Genomic DNA, 19,767 nt, shown 5'->3' with positions numbered 1-19,767 from the left:
GCACTCACACGTCCGCACCCCCCCCCCCCTCCACATCCTGAGAGGGCTCGCCCGCATCCAGTGGGCAGGGGTTGGCGCAGGCAGGCACCCCAGCGTGGCTCCAACCGCGAAAATACGGCCTCTTCGAACTCAAACCTCTCCCAATATCACCCCCACCCCCAGCCCCCCAAGCATGCATCATCACTTGGCCAATAAGAAGTAGCACAGGGCAGAGGAACCAGTTCCGAGTTCATGACCCCTGCTCATTTCAGGGAAAGAAGGGAACCTTAGTGAGTCTCCCACTGTCTAGACAGGTCAAGTCTGAACTGGCTGTCCTCCAGCTTCTTAACTGGATTCTATTTCTAGTCCAACTTCTCTGCCACAAAACTACGATCTTCCAAAAACACCCTCCACCACTACATCAGCCAGCATTTTGGGTTGTGACAGAGCATAATAGGCTTGAGCATGAGGGGGACTCATGTCCAGGGGTACCTCTTCTGGCTCCATGGCTCCAGCAGTGGCTTCAGGCATTATCCATTCTCTCCACTTTCTTACGTGCATCATCTTTCTGCAAACTGTCCCACAAATGATGGCAAGGTGATCCCAAGCATTCAGCTTTAACTCTGCCACCCATCCCCAGAGGAAAGAGAACTCACAATTCTCTCCCACTAGTTCTGGCAACTCCCACCCCTCACTCCCATGCCCCACTAACTGGCCCATCTTAGTTGAATGTCCACTGGCAAATAAATCCAGGTAGCCACGACTGGGGAAGGGGACATGTGTCCAATACACCAGTGTGCGCACCCTCATTTCATCAGGGAGACTTATTGAACCTCACGGGTCTCCCCAGATGTCCTGCTCCTCTGATGCACAGTGGGCAGGTTTCCAGCCCAGTCATTGGAATTTTGAAGACAGGCTCAATGATGCAAAGGCCCTGGTGAGAAATGGGGTCAGGAGTAAGACCCCACAGCTGCCCCAGCTCTGGTATTCCCTATCAGTTCCCTCACACCTTTTTAACACTTTCTAAGTTGGGTGGAAGACACAGCTGTCACTTGCAACCAAGGATCCCTAACAGTGCCACCTGGGTCATAGCTGTAGGTGTGTGTAACATGTGTTTAGGGGGTGCAAGCAAAGCCCCAGCCCCATCTCAACAACATAGACTGAGAGGTGTTTCCCCCAAAGTATCTTGGGGTTCTTTTGTACATACTAGGTAGACACCCTACCATGACCAGTTAAAACACTCCAGGAACTCCCTTGTCTTCTATTAATAGATGAGCCCCCACATCCCAGTGACATGTGGCTGCATGTCACAGACCTCAACTCCAGCCACTCCCTTTTTTCAGGAACCCCTACCCACCCCACTGACCTTCAGCTGTCCTAAACTAAGACCCTGCCTCACTACTCCATCTGGGCAGATTGGTCCTGTGTCCTGAGGGCAGCAATTTGACACCTCTGTGGTCAAGGGACTGTCCCTGCTTCCAGTCAACCTTAACCCCAGTGCTACAGCAGTCCCATTCCTGCCAGTTCTAGAATCATCTCTGCCACAGTAATCACACTGGGTCCTACTGTTCCCACGTCTGCTTCCCTACCAGACTGAGCTCCAAGCTGGCAGGGGCCTTGTCTCCATCTGGGTCCCCAGCTCCCACTAATAGAACTAGATGAAGAGGGGATGCGCTTTAAGGAAGGCTTGTTGGAAACTGAATTCTGGGTTTCCTCTGACTAGGATCCATGATGGTAAAAGCTTCAGGTTGAGCTGAACCCTGACCAGGTTCCCTGGATGCCTCCCTGGTCCAAGGGGGCACTTTTAAGGGGAGGCCTGGACCCACTACAGGCAGCAAGCCCTGGGGACCCCCCTTTCACCTGGTACCCACTCACCCTGCACAGGGTTGGGCTTGGCCTCTGCATACCAATACCTACCTGCTCTTTCTGCCCCCAACAGAAACTGACACAGAGAGGCAACTGTGCCTCAACCTTACCCTCATGGGCAGGACCGAGTTCCATTATCATTAGCTGGCTTCTAATCCACCTCCAGCCACACGCTGGCTGGAAGACCTTAGACAAGACCATTTCCTTAATGTTTCCCTCAAGGTAACAGAAGAGGTAGTGGGAACTCCAACACAATAGCTGGCTGCAAAGCCCCTTCTAAGTCAGTGCCTGGAACCTCCTATCCTTGAACTTGTCCTTGGTGTGGCACCCAGCACCTAAATCCTACCAGTGACCTAGGGTCCTGGTTGTACCCGTGGGTATGTCTATGACTGGCTGCTTCGGTGGCTTCTCCTGGGCATCCATCTTTCCAGATAAGGCAGCTTGCTTGCATCCAGACTGAACTTGCACTCAGAACTGTCCAGCTGCAAAGGTGTGGCTTCTGTGGTACTGGTGCCCAGCCCAGAGGCAGTGAACAAATTTCTGGTGGAAATTTCTACAAGGTAGGGGTGGGGTTGGGAGTGGAGGGGAGGGGAGAGCAGGGCCTCGGGAGGCTAAAGGACAGCAAAGAGTTTGTGAAGTCTGGGTCAGATCTGGGGCCAACAGGTGTTAACTCCAAGTCTGCATGCTCCCAAACCCTCTGTCCCCCCAAATGAATAGCTCCTTCAAATCCCAGTTCAAGGGCTGCTCTGATGGTGCAGGAGTTAAGTTTCAGCACTCTCAAACTATTGCCAGTCACTACAGCATGAGGCATGAGTTAGGAGTTCGATCCCCAGCCAGTGTTAACCCACATGTCACAGCAGACCTTTCCTCTCACCCGCTGGCCCCAGCAGCAGTGTATTTCCAGTAGATCTGCCTGTTCTGCTCCCTACTCTGGTGAGTCCTCTCATATCTCATACCTATGGCCTACACTCCAGTTCTTGTATGCATAAACAAATAAATCTTTAAAAATAAAAACTGGGACCTCCCTGGTGGCACAAAGTTTGGGTCTCAACACTACAGAGTTACTGGCAGCCACTGCAGCACGTGTTCAATCCCGGACCAGGAAGCTGGCCTACATGATGCAGCAGATTTCTGTGTTGCTTGCTGCTCCCCTCAGCAGTGTATTTCCATTACTCTGCCTATTCTGCTCCCCACGGTCTCTGGTGAGTCCTCTCAACCCTCTGTAACCCTGTCCTATGCCCCAGCTCTTGTATGCATAAAAATAAATCTTAAGGCCCTCCCTGGTGGCACAGCGATTAAAGCACAGCACTGAGAAGCTAAAGTCGCTTCTGCATGAGTTCGATTCCCGCCTGCCCCGGAGGTGACCACATGGTGTGGCAGACCTCTCCTGACCCGCCCGCTGCTCCCCTCAACAGTGTACTTCGTCAATCTGCCTGTTCTGCTCCCCACTGTCTCTGGTGAAGCCTCTCACAGCCCTGAGCCTCTGGCCTGTACCCCAATTCTGAATGCATAAATAAATCTTAAAAAAAAATAAATAAATCTTAAAAAATACTAGTTAAACTGGTTTCTGCAGAGGCGTCTCCCTGATGCCCATGTGGTAGACCCCCACCACACAGTCTGCCTGGGTCCCAGCATCACCAGTTTGTCAGCCCCTATTTCTGCTTCAAGAGCAGAGCAGAGGACTGGCTTTAATGCATGAGTGCTGGTCCCAAACTGGATGCAAAGCACGCATCCAGGTAAGACTAAGAAGGTATTTCTAAAAGCACTTCCCACCTGGCTCCCCCAACCATCCCTATGACCGGTAGCCAGGCCAAATGGGCCTTGGAGGGGACACCACCATCTGGACCTGCTTTACTAGTGGACACATCTGACGAGGGCCAAAGGCATCTTCTCTTATGTCTCACCCCACTCAGAAGCCCAAGTAACTCAAAGGATGAGCCCAAAGATCACCAATGTCTGGCCACTCGTGCTGCCAGGCCGACCACTAACCCCTTCCCGCTCCAGCAGGGCCTGGGAAGCAAGAAGACCCCTGGAGCACCAGGAGCAAGAAAAAGGCAGGCAAGAGTGGCTGGCCAGGTTTGTGCTCGGACTGTATTCACACAGAGACATGTGGCAGCTTACATTGGACAAAATGAGTAATAAAAACAGACTTTAAATAGGAAAAACCAGTCCCCTGTAATCCCACGTTAACTCTCACTCTGGGACCAGTACAGCCATCACAGTCTGGGAAGGGCCAGGGCTGGGCCTGAGGTGCGACTCAGCCTACCTTCTTCAGACACACACTCACGCACACACACCACACACATCACACACACACCCCACAGGCACACCTGGAAGGGGAGGATTATTGCTGGGCACACGTGTCTATTGTTATGAGGGGAGTCTGGAATGTCTGAGGATTGGCCAGGGATATCTCCCTCTCCATGGCCTGGGCTGGGGTGTTCAGCAAGAGGAGTCTTCAGGGTGGGGCCCAGCAGGACGGACAAGGTGCCCTGGGGGCTGGAAGGCAGAGGCAACCCATCTGGGATAGCCTGGCAGTGGACAATGGTCCCAGGGTTAGACCAATCTCCAGAGGCTCACACTTTGGCACAGGCCCAGGGGACATATGCCCCAGCTCCAGCTCTGGAAGTGCTGAAAAGGGGCCGCATCGGGCCCCAGAAAGTGGTGGCCTGAGCCCAGGGCAGCAGGGCAGGCACAAGTCTCCCTCAGAGGTCGGTGGCAGCGGCAGCGGTGGCGAGCACAGTGCTGGGGGCTCAGGGGCCTGGCCTATCCAAGCTGGGCTTGAGGAGCCTGAGTTTGGCAGTGGCCCCTCTGCCGGTTCCGGGGTAGGTCTTAGAACGCTCTGGTCACTATATACATTCGTACAAATACATAAATACAGAAAGCCCCAAGCTCCACAGACAAGAGCTGAAGGGATGCACCTTTGTCCCAGGACAGCGCAGGCCTTGCCAAACTCAGCAGACTCGGGGCTGAGGGGCAGAGGACACTGGGGTTAGCTCCGGCTGTGTTCCCCAGGCCACATGAGTGGCCACTGGGGAAGTTCACTGTGCAAAACTGTAAACAGCGCCTGGAGTGGCTGCTACCGCCAACTGCCATTGGGGGCCTCAGGCATGGGGCTAGAGGCGGGTGGGGAGCTCGAGGTGGGTGGGGAGCTCAAGGCGAGCGGGGAGCTCTTCCTCACTGTCGCTGCAGTTCCCACAGCAATCCTGGAGGGGCAGGGAAGACACGGAGGGAGAGAGGCAGAGCGAGCGCTGTTAGCCACAGGGTTGTCACCGAGGCCACTCCAGGTGCTGCCCCGGGCCATGCTCCGGGGAAGGGGCTCCCCACAAGGTGCCTGTGTGGGTATCTGTACAAGGCTGCTAGCAATACTAAAGTCAGGGCTAACAGGTCGACCCCAGACTCTGCTAGGCAAGGCCTCATCTGGCCCCTTTCCCCTGGGGCAGGTGGCGGCAGGGCATGGGGACAAGACGGCTAAGCAAGGCCAGCAGCTCGCAGATGCCAGGGTGCAGGTGACAGAAGCAGTGGGAAGGGGGCAGGGGAGGAGGGAGCGGGCAGCAGACTTCTTTCGCCCACATCTCGCCTCTGCCATGGAAGGGCTGCCTGTGGCTCCCCGAGGCCAGGCAGCAAGGCCAACCCACGGGGAGCCCACACTGCTCACCTCTGGAAAAAGAAAAGAGGCTGTGAGCCTGGCCAAGGGATGGGGGACAGGCGGGAATGAGGCCAGAGACCCTGGGCACCACTGGCATGGCTGGAGGCTGCCTACTCCCAGCACATGCGGGCACCGGCTCTGCCTCCCACCCACCGTCCCCTGGAGCCAGGTTGGGGGCCCACGTGGGACACCACTGGGGGTTACCTGGCGACTGAAGAGTCTCTGCAACAGTCCCTTTTTGGGGGGTGCGGGCGGCTGCCCCTTCCAGTCCAGATCGGGGGGCACTGAGCCATCCAGTCCAAAGACATTCAATTCCTGAAAGCACTCCGTTTCCACCATCTGCCACAGAACAGGCAGTGGTCAGAGCATCCCCTAGAGCCACCCCCACCCCGAAGCCCACCCCTCCTGTTGAGCAGGCCCCACCTCATTCTGCCAGGGGATGGGTACACTGCCTGTGGCAAACTTCTGGTAGAAGTCCTGATCAGTGGGCTCCAGTTCCACACCCTTAACCGTGGAGAACTGTTCAATGTCTAGAACATCCTTGCAGTAAATGGCTTGCGGCTAGGAAGGCAGAGGTGGCCGTCAGTAACATCATAGATGCAGACCACACACAGGTACATACACACACACAAGCACACACACACAGGTACCAAAGTACATACAGACACACATAGACAGACGTACACTAATACACATACAGACACTCAGACAGGAGGGTAGCTTAACCCAGGTTTACTCCAGCACAGGCATGGTTGTTGCTGTCTCCTGGAGCCCTCCAGTTTGGGGCCAGGAATGGGGGTGCTTTACTGTAGATGGGGATCATTATCCCTCACTGTTCATTAACCAGTCAGTGGGAGTGGATCTGCTCTACCCAGCCAGCCGCCAAGGAGCTGTGGATGTAATAAAAGATACCCCACTCTGGGGAGGGAAATGCACTGGACTATGGTGATGGCACATGGGTGATTTGGTGATGGGAAGTCCATGGGAACTGAGATGGAAAAAAGCACAAAATGATGCAAAAATAAACTATTATAAATTTAAAAAATATATATTTAAATTTAAAAATATGGAGTGGGGCAATACCCCACTCCATATTCACATCATCTGGGGGTGCAATGGGTGACGTGAGTGAGGCTGAATTTCAGCTGGTCCTCTCAGTGCAGCACCCCTCTGCAGGACCTGGGGTGATGGGTCCTCTTCCTGGGGTGCCCAATGGCTTGCTCCATCTTTCTGCATATTCCACAGCCAACCAAGTCTCTCGCCTTCCATACCCCAGGCCTCTGCCAGGAGCCTTCCCCACTTCAGAAGGCCACTTGTTTGTTTGTCTTTGCGTTGTTTTTGAAATGCCGCTGTTAAGGGTGGCAGTGAAGACATGTAAAAGGGTACGGCTGCTTTGGAAAAACGCCTGGCACTTCCCCACCAGGGTTAAACACCGTGCAACCTATACATCAGCAGCAGTTCCACTCTGAGGTATACACTCAAGATAAGTGGAAATGTATGTCCCCACAAAAGCTTGTTCAAATTAGCCAAAAAGTAGAAATGACTCCACTGCCCATAAACTGATGCACAGATAAACAAAGGAAGGCGTGTGCATCCTTTGTATGTTGCAGGCATAAAAACGGACCAACGCACACTCATGTGTCATTTAACTACAGGAAAACACCCTGAGAGATGGATCAATAGACAATATTGCTGTGCAGTGAATGTCCTAGAGCACCTACATAAACCTAGATGGTCTAGCCTGACACACCACGCTGTACTTAGGGACTACCACTGAAAGGTGATACCTCATGTGGCATGTGGCTGTGCTGATAAATGCAACAGCACTGATGAACCTTGGAAACAACGCTAAGTGAAAGGCGCCAATCAGAAAGGACCATACCACATCTAACCCCACTTACATGGAATGTCTAGAATAGTCAAATACAGAGACAGAAAGGACATTACTGGTGGCCAGAAGCCAGGGAAATAGAGGACGGGAAAATGACCACTATGGGTGAGGGGTTTTCTCTGGAGTGGACATGTGATGATGAAAATGTCTTCAAATTTTGTTGATAATCACACAACTGTAAATATACTAACAGTCATTGAATTGGGGTCTCCCTGGTGGTACAAGAGGTTAAGCTTCAGCACTAGGAAGCTACTGGCAGCCACTGCAGCATGAGTTCAAACCCCAGCCTGCCAGGGAGGTGACTCACAGGGCCTCTCCTGTATTGCCTACTGCGCCTCTCGACAGTGTATCTCAATTCTGTCTGTCCTGTTCCCAACTCTGTCTCTGGTGAATCTTCTCACCCACCGCCCAGCACCTCTGGCCTATACCAGCTCTGATGCATAAATAAAATGAAACAAATCTTTGAAAAAAATTTAATAAAAGTTATTGAATTATGCACTTTAAATAAATGAACTGGAGGCCTACATGTTAAGTCTCAGTGCTATCACCACTATGACCTGAGTTCGATCCTTGGCCCAGGGAAGTGACCCACATGGTGCAGCAGACTCTGCTCTCTCACCTGCATCACCTACTGCTCCCCTCAGCAATATATTTCAGTAGATCTGCCTGTTCTGTTCCCCATTCTGTCTCTGGTGAATCCTCTCACCCCCTGTACCTCTGGCCTATACCTCAATTCTTCTATGCAAAAAAAAAAAAAAGGAAAGAAAGAATTTCATGGTATGTGAATTAAATCTTGATAGGGTTTAGGACTAGTAAAAATGATACTAACGGGGCAGAGGGGGGGCCTCCCTGGTGGTGCAGGAGTTAAGTCTTGGTGCTATCGAGCTGTATGCAGCCACTGCAGCATGAGTTCAATCCCCAGCCAGGGAGCTGACCCACATGGTGCAACAAAAATATCCTGTGCCTATGCCCCAGTTCCTCTAGACATAAATAAATAAAAATGCATATTAAAAAAAAAAGATACCAGAGGGACCTCCCTGGTGGTGCAGCGGGTTAAAATACAGCATTAAGAAGCTAAAGCCACTTCAGCATGAGTTCGATCCCCGCCCCAAAGGTAACCCACATGGTGCAGCAGACCTCTCTTGTCTCACCTGCTGCTCTTACTTAGCAGTGTACTGTTCTGCTCCCCACTCTCATCTCTGATGAATCTTCTCACCGCCCCTGCACCTCTGGCCTGTACCCCAGTTCTATATGTATAAATAAATAAATCTTTTTTTAAAAAATGATACCATCATAGAGCTTGATTTTCATTTGCTGCTTCTAAAAGGTGAAGCTCTAAACACTGAGTTTCTCTAGAGAACCTTGAATAAAAGACCTGGGAGCAGTGGAATGACTTCAAGGTTAAAGAGGTGAGGTGCACAGGAAACAGGAAGGTGTAGAATGCAGTGGCTGTGTCAACTCGGAGGTAGGCCGTAGAAGCCAGGTACCGCCTACAAGTGAGGCCTACCTGACAGAACCTGTCAGAGGCAACAGCCTCCTAACTGACCTCTCACTCCCACTCACCCTCTAAGGCCTACTACCCACACCTCACATTTGATGACAGCCCCGAAAGGCCCCACCACATTGAGAATAACAATCACATCTCTCCAAACACACTGGCATCCTGGGTGCTGTTTCCTCTTAGAGTTGGTTCCTACTCCAGGCCTCTATGTTGTTCCTTCTCCCTGCCTCAAGTCTTAGCACTGCTATCTCTTAAACACATCTGAGGTTTCTGCAGCAGACCTATCCTATCTAAAAATATGCGTACCCCCATCATTCCTCATCTTCTCTTTTACTCTTTCTATAACCTGACATTCTTTCCCCCATTTTTGGGAAAAGATTTATTTATGTATACAAGAACTGAGGTACAAGCCAGAGGTACGGGGGTTGGGGGGGGGGGAGGATTCACCAGAGACAATGTAGGGGGCAGAACAGGTAAACTGACTGAAATACACTGCTGAGGGGAGCAGTGGGTAGTTCAGGAGAGGTCTGCTGTGCCATGTGGGTCACCTCCCTAGCCAGACATCTAACTCATGCTGCAGTGGCTGCAGATAGCTTCATAGTACTGTGCTTTAACCTGCTGTGCCACAGAGGAGGGCCCTTTACTGGTTGATTTTGGTGGATCTCCTCAATGGGACTCACAGAAAGAACAGAACTGGGTCCTATCAACACATTATCTCTGAGGTCAGACACTAAGATATTATTGATCAAATAAACAATCATATGTGTGACTGACAGCCATCAGTCTGGCCTATCCTCCATCTTCTGGTCTCCCCTGTGTTCCTGGGGAAGCGTCAATCACAGGACCTGGTCCACTTAAACATGAGAGAAGGACAAGCACATAACTTGTATGATCAGTACCTTCCCTGTGACTTTACACTCAGCAGAGGACAGTCAATGGGTTGAACAGAACCAAGAGATGGAGTCCTGGCAACAAGGTATAAAGCCCCTATGTTGGGGCTGATCTGGGACTTGCTATCCAAAGAAACCAGTAAACCTGCCATCAGGCACACACTTGGAATCTGAAGACTGGAGGGTGTTCCTGCCTGTCGGAGGCTGATCCACTGAGATGCTCAGTGAATGGATGGGACTAGAGACAGCAGTCTGGGTATCAAGACTGAAAGGTGACCAGAAGGGAACAAGTGAGACAGAATTCCTTCAGCATGGCTACAGCCCTGGTTCTGGATCTGCCAACAGTCGGACCTGTAAGCCACAGATTTCTTTTTTTAAAAAGATTTATTTATTTATGCATACAAGAACGGGGGGAAAGGCCAAGGTGGGGGAAGTGAGAGGATTCACCAGCGACAGAGCGGGGAGCAGAGCAGCGGGTTTACTAAAATACACTGCTGAGGGGAGCAGTAGGCAGGTCAGGAGGGGTCTGCTGCGCCATGTGGGTCAGCTTCAAACTCATGCTGCAATGGCTGCAGATAGCTTCATAGTGCTGAGACTTAACCCCTGGCACCACCAGGGAAGCCATATATTTCAAAGGCTTCTGGTATATTCAGAGTTGTGTAACCATCACACAATTAATTTTAGAACATCTTAATCACTTCTTCCCACCTCAAAAATCCTCCTGGGGCTTTTTGTGTGAGTCTAGAGGATTACAGGTCTCCCCCAATATCTGAAAGTAGAGTGTGCCTACTTGGTATGACCTGGTAAGTTATTTTTGGGTCTGGGAACACTTCAACATTTTCCCATATGTTAATTAATGGGATAGGGCCTCCCTGGTGGCACACGGGGTACAGTCTCAGCATTAAGATCCGTGAGGCGCAGGCAGACCTCTCCCATCTCACCTGCTGCTCCCCTCAGCAGTGTATTTCAGTACATCTGCCTGTTCTGTTCCACATTCTGTCTCTGATGAATCCTCACCACCCCCTACCCCCCACCTCTGGCCTACACCCCAGCTCGTGTATGCATAAATAAAATAAATCTTTAAAAAATCAATTAAAGCGATAACAGGGTTCTCAACACCCCCACCCCAAATCTTACCAAGCCATACCAAATCAGACAGTTCTACTTTTGGATAGCTGGGGAGACTTGTGTCTTTGCTGGCTAAGCCATTTAACTTTGGGTATTCTGATGCTGGCATAGAACATATACTGATCCACCTCCAGGGGTCCCCAGCGCGCACCAGGCTAGGTCTTCCCTCAGCCACAGTGGGCAGTACTCACATCAGGTTTAAAAGGTGGCTCTAGCATGCCAGCTCCCAGTCGCTTAAAGTTCAGCTTCTTGAAGAGCGGATGCTCCTTCACTTCTTGGGCGCTGCCCCCACGACACCCCAGGCGCTCAGCAGGGTCCTTACAGAGAAGCTGCAGTGGGGCATGGTCGGTCAGGGTAGCTGGGGACAGGTGCTTCTTCTCCACTGGTCTGGCCTCCCACTCCCACTGTCGGTAGAGCCCACCTGGGAGCAGAGCGAGCGTGCCTGCTGTGAAAAACGCTCGGAGTACTCCTCCTGAACCTCCTTCACCAGCCGCTCCACCTCCTCACGCTTGATCTTCTTTTTCCTCTGCTGGAAGGGCGACTGGCCTGCAATCATCTCGTACAGGAGGCAGCCCAGCGCCCACCAGTCTGGACTGAATGTGTACCGCTCATTCTTCACCACCTCGGGAGCTGGAGGGGCGGTGGAGGTGAGGGTCAGTGCTACTCTGGGGCCCAGAACACCCTGCATACATTATCAGGGGATCAGCTCAAATGATCATCTACCCGCCCATGGGCACCCAAGAGCAGGCGAGTGCTTGGCTCATCAAAGGGCAGCAGGAAGGGCCAGGGCTAGGTCTTCTGCTTTTTTTCAAGGAAAGACAAATTTCTATTTTTAATGTGAGGCTGCCTCGCTTCCTCAATGTTGATGACCAATTCAAGCTATTTTTAAAATGACTTGATTTGAGCACAAATGTAGGCCAAATAAGGCCTTTGTGGCTACCAGTTTCAACCTCTGAATTTAACACGAGAAAGGAGTCTCATTTACAGAATACTGCCTGCCTGCCAGGGTTTGCCTACCTCTACTTCATCCTCAAGGCTACCCTAGGGCAGGTATGACTCTTGCAGAAAGTGAGGCTGTAAGGTAGGGATGGTGCGGGGTGATCTGGGTCAAGGAAACAACAAGCAAAAGGTGTGTCCTGTGTGTTATGCGGTCCCTGGAGGGATCTGAGCCTGGGGAGTTCTGGGGAGGGCTAGGCTTATGGAAAGGAGTTTGAGTCCCACTCATCCTTCACTGGTAGCCAGCAGCAAGCCCAGGCAAGTAAGTATACAGGAATGATGTGAATTCACATGTGTGCAGGGCCCTGGCTGCAGAACAACAGCTATCTCTAGTCCCTAGGACTCAGAAGACCCCCAAACTAAATTGGTGGGTCAGGCACTAGTCAGTGATGAGACCCAGGAGATGGGTGGGCCAGACTGGTGGGAGACTCACCCATGTAGCCCACAGTGCCTACTCGGCCTTTGATGGTCTGGCCCTCAGGCACGTGCACAGCCAGCCCCAGGTCAGAGATGCGGATATGACCTAAATTTGGGTGGAGGCGCATTAAGCAGGTGGGCCAGGCCCTCCCCATCCCCTACCACCTCTGTGGCTTTCCACCTACCATGGTCATCCAGGAGGATATTCTCTGGTTTCAGGTCCCTGAAGGAGGAAAGGGCAGAGCTAGAGGTTACCCTGTTTGCCAAGGAGCAGGAAGGATCTGCAGAGTCAGGAAATGGAAGCAGCTCCCACTCAAGATGGGTAAAGTGGAGAACAAATCAATAGTAGGAGAGTAGCTCCCTACTTCTCTCCCCTTTGGTGGCTGACTCTACTTTCCTATCTGTCAAATGGGCCTATGCGTCCATCCCCTCTTGTGGCTGATGGGAGGCTCAAAGTCATCACTAAGAACAATAATAAGAGAGTCCACTGTTGAGCCTTCTGTGCCAGGCTCCACACCTGAAGCTTTTACCACATAATCTGCTTCCCTGCTTCCCAGGAAAGGTAATAGTGTTGGAAGCAGGGAGTTGACTGGCCTGAGGTCACACAGAAAGGATCAACAATACTAGATTCAAACTTGGGTCAGCTAGACCCCAAGGGCTGGGTCCTGAGCGTCTCAAGTCCCTCTAGTGTGGGGCTTGGGGCTTGGAGCTTGGAGCCCTGAGCCAGTGTGCAACAGACTGTAGCCTCTGGGGTGGCCACAGCACCCCGTATCCTCTGCCACTTCCACTGTGCTTTGCCAGCCTCCAACCTGTATACGATGCGTTCCCGGTGCAGGTCCTCCAGGCCACAGCAGATCTCAGCAGCGTAGAAGACAGCTCGAGCCTCCGGGAAGCCAGCCTGGCCCATGTGGTAGATGTGGAACTTGAGGTCACCTCCATTCATCAGCGTCAGTACCAGGCACAGTGCATCCTTGGTCTCATAGGCATAGGCCAAGCTCACCTGTGGCCGAGGGGACCCACGCCCTCAAGCAGAGGCCTCAGGCCAACTTAGTGGCAGGGCTGATACTGGCTACCCCTCAATCCTTCAGTGCTGCTGCTGGGGGCCCAGCCTGCTCCCCAGGCCTGGTGCCAACACCCCAAACCTGCCCTTCCTGGGCATCTCCAAGGGGTCAGGGCAGGGTGGAGGGTGGGTCTTCTGTCTGTACTTACTACAAACCTACTGTTCACTTTTTCCAGGATCTGCTTCTCATTGAGCGCCATGGCCTCCCCTTTCCGCTTCTTGATCCGCTTCTTCTCTAGCTTCTTACAGGCATACATCTTGCCTGTTGCCCGCACCTGGCAGGCACACACCTAGAGCCACAGCAGATGGGGCAAATGGGCACTAGCCATGTCCTTCCTGGGGCCAGCCCTTCCAAGGGCTCAGAGAGGGGAAGGGGCTAACATGGCACCCACCTTAGCCCACGTTCCGCCCTCTGCCTAGGCTCTGGCCTAGCCACTCACCTCCCCAAAGCCACCTTTGCCCAGCACTCGGTACTGCCTGAAGGTGTTTTTGGTTACTGGCTGCCTGTGGGCAAGGGGTTGGGGAACAAATGTTAGCTGAGCAGGGGCCCAAGGCGCACGAGAGCCCTAGCAACCTGGTCTATCCCAGTCCAGTCTTCGATGAACTCACCTTTCCAGCCACTTCCATTGCAGAAAACGGTTGAAGTAGATGCTGTCGAGGTAGTCAGCAAAGGGGGCCATGCTCAGATACTCGTGAGTCCGCCTGTTGGGAAGGCCCAGCCTGTCATTTGGCCTGACACTACCCACCCCCACCCCATTCTTGGCTCAATGGGCCAGGCTCCTTGCTCAGTGCCGGCTCATCATCCTCATCTACCTCTAATGCCAACCCACCTCCCCAGGCAGCAGACATAAAGCCCATGCTGAAGCTAAGGCTGCTACAGAGGGCAGACGACTGCCCAAGGTCCCACAGCAGAGCAAGGCCGGGGAGAAAAGACAGCTCCCTCACAGACTAGCTGCTGACCCATTCACAGCCTTCTAGGCTCACACAAGTCCCTCCTCTGGACATAATTCCAGGTCTGTGGCAGCGAGAAGCTTACCGGGTGAGCTCCTGGAAGAGGTCTTTGCAGGGTCCCTGTTCCAGCCGCTGGGCACAGTTAGTTATCAGCTGCCGGGGAACCTCGGGGATGAGGTCAGGACCCTAGGGACAGACCACAGACAGGTCAGTGCAGGCGGTCTCCCCTGTTCAGCTGTCCACTCCTCAGGCAGAGACAGCAGATATCTCAAGCCTGTGTCTGGGGTGGTTGTAGGTCAAGGGTACCCCAGCACCCAGTTGCAGAATTCCACTCCTACTGCGCCTCTTGGGCAGGGTGAAACAGAGCCGCTGGCAGGCTGTTTGGCCCAGAGTCCCGGCCTGTCCTCCTGGGCTCCATGCCCACAGAACTGCCTGGTAAGCCTGGAGCAGCGCCAGGGCACTCTCTGCCCAGGCTGTGGTCATTTCTTTCCCCATCACTGAGCTTTGCACACCACCGTCATCCCTCCATCACTGCTCACTCACTGTGTGGCTCAGAAAATTCTGCATCAGCCGCCGCCCACATGCCTTCCGCTTCTCATCAGGGGTCACTTCATACTCGGCCTGCAGGACAGAGGCAGAGAGGCTTGAGGGCTGCCAGAGCGACAGGTGTGGGGAGCTTGGGCACATGTGGCCTGGGGCTTCCCCTCTTCCTCTGCCCGGGGCCTCTGGATGAGGTCTGGGCTGCACTCACCACCCCATCCAGGAAGGCAATACAGCGGGTCAGCTCTGGCCTTGTGGCGCAGAACTCTCGGAACAGCAGACGTCCGATGGGCTGCCGTTCGCACAGGCTATGGTAGTCACGCTCTGTGGGCAGATGGGTGCTGTTGGATTCCCAGGCCTGGCTGGAGCCAGCAGGGCACTCCTGTCTATACTGCCAGGCCTTGGGCCCCAGTGATGTCTTCCAGCCCTGTAGTCTGGCTGCCATTATCTCCTTTGGAATCCTCACCACAACTGAGGTAAGAAATACTGTTTTTCTCATCAGAGCTGGGAATTCTGAGACCCACACAGGCTAAGTGATACACAGATCTACAGAGCCCCATAACCAGGACTGTAGCTCCAGGAGAGGGCCCTCACCTCCCCCTTGCTGGTTCACATCACTTGCATACGTCAGAGAACTGGGGTTGGGTGTGGTCTGTGAGGTTCCGGCAGGGCCAGGCTCACACCTGCTGCCTGCCTGGCGAAAGTGGGGAGGAAGCTGTGGCTTCCGTTGAGCTCAGGCTAGGCCTCCTTCCCAGGCAGTGTTAAGAAGTTGCAGTCTACCCCATGCCCGCATGGAGGCTATCAGAGGGGATCTAGACTCTCCTGTCCCCTTCCACAAGGAACTCTGCCACACCGCCCATTCTGAGCATCTTTAAATAAGGCTTTGCTGGGTGGGGCTGAGCACAGAACAAGAGTTCCGAGCACAGTCAATCTGTGGAAGGTTCCAACCCGCACTGTGCTGCCCTATGGGTGTGGTCCTCCCTTCCTCTGTTTCTCTTTGAATGCCCCAAACTTGACCCTGCCCTACTCTTCACACCCACACACCCTGCCCCTGCTGTCTTCTTTACTCTCTGCTTTCCCCCAACCGCACTCAGAAACTGAAGCTCGGCAGGGTATGTGTTCCCCAAGCCCCTCAACACTCTCCTTCCACCTGTGCCTACGTTTCAGTAGGTCCCCCTGGTCTTAGCTACCATCCCACCCCCATCTCCACCCAGACCTCACCAAGACTCAGGCGTAGCTCTTCACACTGGCTGATGTGGGGAAACTGCAGCATCTGACGCCATTTCTTGCTTTTGCCTTTGCGATTCCCACTGCCACCTGTGGGGACAAATGCATGCTGAGTCTGGGCTTCCTCTCGGCATGCTCCAGAGACCTGAGGCTCCAACTTTACCAGTGTACTGTGGGAGGCACAGTACACTGGGCTCCAACAACCCCTTGCTGGCCTCCAGGACTGGATGAGCCATGAGGAACAGTGAGGCCAGGCTGGTGAGGGAGGGTGGGGTTTCCCGGTAGCTTCAGCAAGGGGTCCAGTCTCAGCTGCTTCCTCCCAGGTAGGGTGTCCCAGTGAAGTAAAGAGGACATCACAGAGAAGGTGGGAACTGAATAAGTCAAGGCCCAGAAAGGAGAGATTCCAGGTCATGCTTGAGAAGCAATGCCAGAGACAGGGAAAAAAGCCTGGGCCACTGGGGAAGCTATAGGTCCCTATTCCTGGGCTCTGCATATGAGCTATTAGAGACTGAAATAAGGAGATGTCAGGATGGCTAGCACTCAAGAACCGCCCCCACACTGCATACGGGCTTTCCTGACACTTGCCACCTCATTTTAACTAGCTGACCCCATATGTAGATCAGGGTAGTAGCTCAAGTGCCTATAAGGCCAGATAGATATGCTAAATGTGGGTCAGGTAGGAGACAATAGGGAATGGTGGGGAGTGTGGTGAACTGGACTAGGCATGCTCCTTCCAACAGGGTTAACTACAAAAGAACTTCAATTGCTTGGCTGTTGCTAGGCAAGAATGCTGATTGCTTGAGGCCTGCTTCCATTTGATTTCTCAAAAGCATCTGGGAATCTGGACTTTTATAAGGTATATGGGTTCCTATTTTATCAAAAACCACTGCAGCCAAATAAATTAAATACGTTAAAGAAGTGACCAGAGGTGGCTCACCAGCCACCAGGTTGAAAATGAAAGAAAAGTCTGTACCTGGGGCCTCACAGACCTATGGTTGAATCCCTAACTAATGTTTATCACTTGCCCTCCAAGAACTTCAGTTTCTTCCAGTGCACTTTGGGTTCAAAGCTATCTCCAGTGATGTGAGGGTGAGTGGGAGTCTGTCTGGCTCCCACCAGGGCTGTGGCAAGAGGTGAGCCTCACTTCAACAACTCGATGACAACCTCAGGCAATTCACTTTCCTGTGCCTGGCCTCAGTTTCCCCAGCCTTGTTTTCATCCGAACTGGATGAAGGTGGATGGCTTAGGGGAAAGGGCTAGGTCTCTTTGACATAAGCTGCCTGGAGGAGGAAGTGTTGCAGGCACCCATTGAGAAACTTGCTAGCGGCCTCCTGCAGTCTTTCAGTCCCCAGCACACACGCACACGCACACACGTCCGCACACACGTCGTTGCTTCACTGCTAATGAGCAACAGACCCCTCACTTGCATCCCTTACTCAGGGTCAGGCCTCCCCAGAAGGGGAACTCCTCCCCCACTCCCGCAGGTCTCTCACCCAACTTTCCATCTGCTGCCTCCCCCTACCAGTTACTTCCTCCTCCCCCTCCCCCTTGGCCACATCAAGGCAACAGCAGAGTCACATGCAAATATCCTGTGCTGGGATGGAACTGCTACCAGGTAATGGGGCTCCTCCCCACACTAGCATGGCCCCCTCCCTGGGCCTCTTGGACTGAGTAAAGGCTCACACCCCAGGCCTACAACATCCTTGCAACCATTCTGCCAAACCTGACCCAAATTCACAGGGAAACCCCAGGTTCCGAAATGAGAATTAATATGTCCAAGATCGCAAGTCCTGAAAGTGGCAAAGCAGGGCTGAAACCCAGCTCCCTAGGACCATATCCCAAGCTCTTTGCCCACCCTCCACATACAGTTGACATCTATCAGGTGTCAACTGTATACACACACCCATCACTGAAATTATCGGATCATCCGGGAAGCTGGCAAAGACCCTGACTTCAAGCTATCAGGCAGGTCATGAAGTGATTCTGATGCAGACAGCCCGAGGGCCAAGGACTCAGTGACAACTGGGATTTATTTCCTTGTTTCCTTGACCCCAGCCATTTCACAAGAAGGGTGAAGTTCATAAAGAGACTAGTCTAGAGTCATACAAGCAGGAGGGACAGAATCACATTGGGGTGAGGGTTCTCAAGTGGCGGGTCTCCAGTTGGACCATACTCCCCAGAGCCTCTAGGATGGTTGGAAGAAGCCTTCCAAAAGTGGCCCCGCTCTCTGGCCAGTCAAGGCGGTGCCCTCAGCAGGCTTGAGACCTGAACTGACTACAGCTCTTGGGAGGGAGTCCTGGCCAGGCTCTTCCAACTCCTCCTCCCTGGCTAGCTGGATGACGAGGCAGAACAGAATCAGCAGATGCCCCTAGAGACTGGGAGGAAGACCAGAGGCTAGGGGGACAGAAGATAAGGAAGGTTCTGGGCACTAAGGACCCAGCCTGCCTGAGGCCAATAGGGAGCACAGATGTTGTGCTAGCTGGGGTCTCCTCTGAGCTTCTGTTGGGGCCATCCTGTGTCCCAGACCTGGTCAGTGTGTGGGGGTGGGGGGCTAACATCTCAGTCTGAGTCTCAGTTTCTCACCTGTAAAATGGGGCAACGATAAAAATAAAGCTTTCATCCTGGAAGCCCAACAAAGAGTGGAAAAGCTGTCCCAACCTTCCAGTCCAAGTTTCAAAAAGGGTCTTGTTCATGCTAGGTCTCCAGCACCCTGGACATGACAAGACACCAACTAGGTGTTTGCTGATTATGTTACTGAGATGGGCAATCATAGGTGAAGGGCAGACTGTAACAGAGCTAGGTATGATGCTCCAGTGTGTCCTGCAACCTCACAGAGCCAGAGCCTGATAACACAGAGTCGGAGCCTGATAACACAGCCGGAGCCTGATAACACGCAAAGAGTTCCACACAGACCAAGTTCCATGGCTGGCCCAAAGTACTCTAAACTTAAGGTTGGGCCACCCGGGCATGCTCTTTTCCTTCAAAGCTTTGCTTGTACTTATTTCTGTGCACAGTTGCCCTGAGTTCCCTGAGCTTCCTGAGGGCAAAAATGGTGACTCATTCGCCTCTGTCCCCCATGTCCTGATGCACCGAGCAAGTGTGATCAATAGTATATATAACCAGAAGCAGTTTTCCCAAATCTGGTGGTCTGTGTTAAGGTGGCGGATAAGTGCATTCATTTTCAGACTTACTACCTGCACCAACTTTGCGCCGGTGCAGGCTGGACTCCAGAGGATAGGCGCGAGGTCTGGGCCCCTGGCACTGTAGGCGGCCCCCCCTTCCTGGGGCATCGTTTCACTTCTCAGTACGGAGATTCGGAGAGGCGCCCCGGGGCTCAGATCTCACCCTTCCCTCTTCCTCCATTCTGCGCAGACCCTCCCCCGAGCAGTGTCCCCGCGAGGGCGGTGGCCTGACCTCCGCCCCTTCCAGGGCCCTGACTCCAGCGGCAGGTGCGGAGGCGCTGAGACTACCGGCCGAAAAGGCTCGGGTCTGCGCCGGTGCGGGGAGCCCTCAGGGGGCGAGCGGCTGGGACACCCCGCCGAGCTCGCAGGCCGCGCGCTAGCGTTCCCCTCACCCGGCCGCCCTCCCGGCAGCCTCACCTTCCCGGGCCTTGAGTAGCACCGTGTTCGCTACGATGTTCTCGAGCTCCATGGGCTGCGGCGCCGCCGGGCC

At 53.3% G+C, this 19,767-nt stretch overlaps 1 protein-coding gene across 3 annotated transcripts; it reads right to left on the bottom strand.

Moving 5' to 3' along the window:
• Positions 1-289: 289 nt before the first annotated feature.
• GRK6 (G protein-coupled receptor kinase 6) lies at positions 290-19,761 on the bottom strand. Of its 3 annotated transcripts, none has more exons than XM_012722243.1 (16): positions 19,695-19,761; positions 16,090-16,185; positions 15,080-15,192; positions 14,872-14,949; positions 14,414-14,514; positions 13,987-14,079; positions 13,818-13,881; positions 13,527-13,667; positions 13,127-13,317; positions 12,503-12,540; positions 12,334-12,423; positions 11,326-11,534; positions 11,096-11,233; positions 5,918-6,055; positions 5,699-5,833; positions 290-554 (listed from the first exon to the last, which is right to left on the bottom strand). In XM_012722243.1, the coding sequence occupies exons 1-16, from the start codon at positions 19,744-19,746 to the stop codon at positions 540-542; spliced, it is 1,692 nt and encodes a 563-aa protein (XP_012577697.1). In that variant the 5' UTR covers positions 19,747-19,761; the 3' UTR covers positions 290-539. The 3 variants fall into 3 exon arrangements, with proteins under 3 accessions (XP_012577697.1, XP_012577696.1, XP_004679324.1); XM_012722242.1 differs by lacking the exon at positions 290-554 and adding an exon at positions 3,918-5,051; XM_004679267.2 differs by lacking the exon at positions 290-554 and adding an exon at positions 4,970-5,505.
• Positions 19,762-19,767: the final 6 nt, after the last annotated feature.

Source organism: Condylura cristata, unplaced genomic scaffold (genome assembly GCF_000260355.1).
Source record: "Condylura cristata isolate star-nosed mole 26May11 unplaced genomic scaffold, ConCri1.0 scaffold00008, whole genome shotgun sequence".
Classification (NCBI taxonomy): Eukaryota; Metazoa; Chordata; class Mammalia; order Eulipotyphla; family Talpidae; genus Condylura; species Condylura cristata.
Note: the sequence above shows the minus strand (reverse complement) of the source record. Positions and strands in the feature narration are given on the sequence as shown.

What these genes read in the sequence shown, in the direction of transcription:
- GRK6 (XM_012722242.1), bottom strand. Translation starts at nt 19,746, where the DNA reads ATGGAGCTCGAGAACATCGTAGCGAACACGGTGCTACTCAAGGCCCGG. An exon ending in TTGCCTTCCTGGATGGGGTG is followed by an intron (nt 14,950 to 15,079) that starts GTGAGTGCAGCC and finishes TCTGTCCTGCAG; the next exon opens with GCCGAGTATGAAGTGACCCC. An exon ending in CTCTTCCAGGAGCTCACCCG is followed by an intron (nt 14,080 to 14,413) that starts GTAAGCTTCTCG and finishes CCTTCCCAACAG; the next exon opens with GCGGACTCACGAGTATCTGA.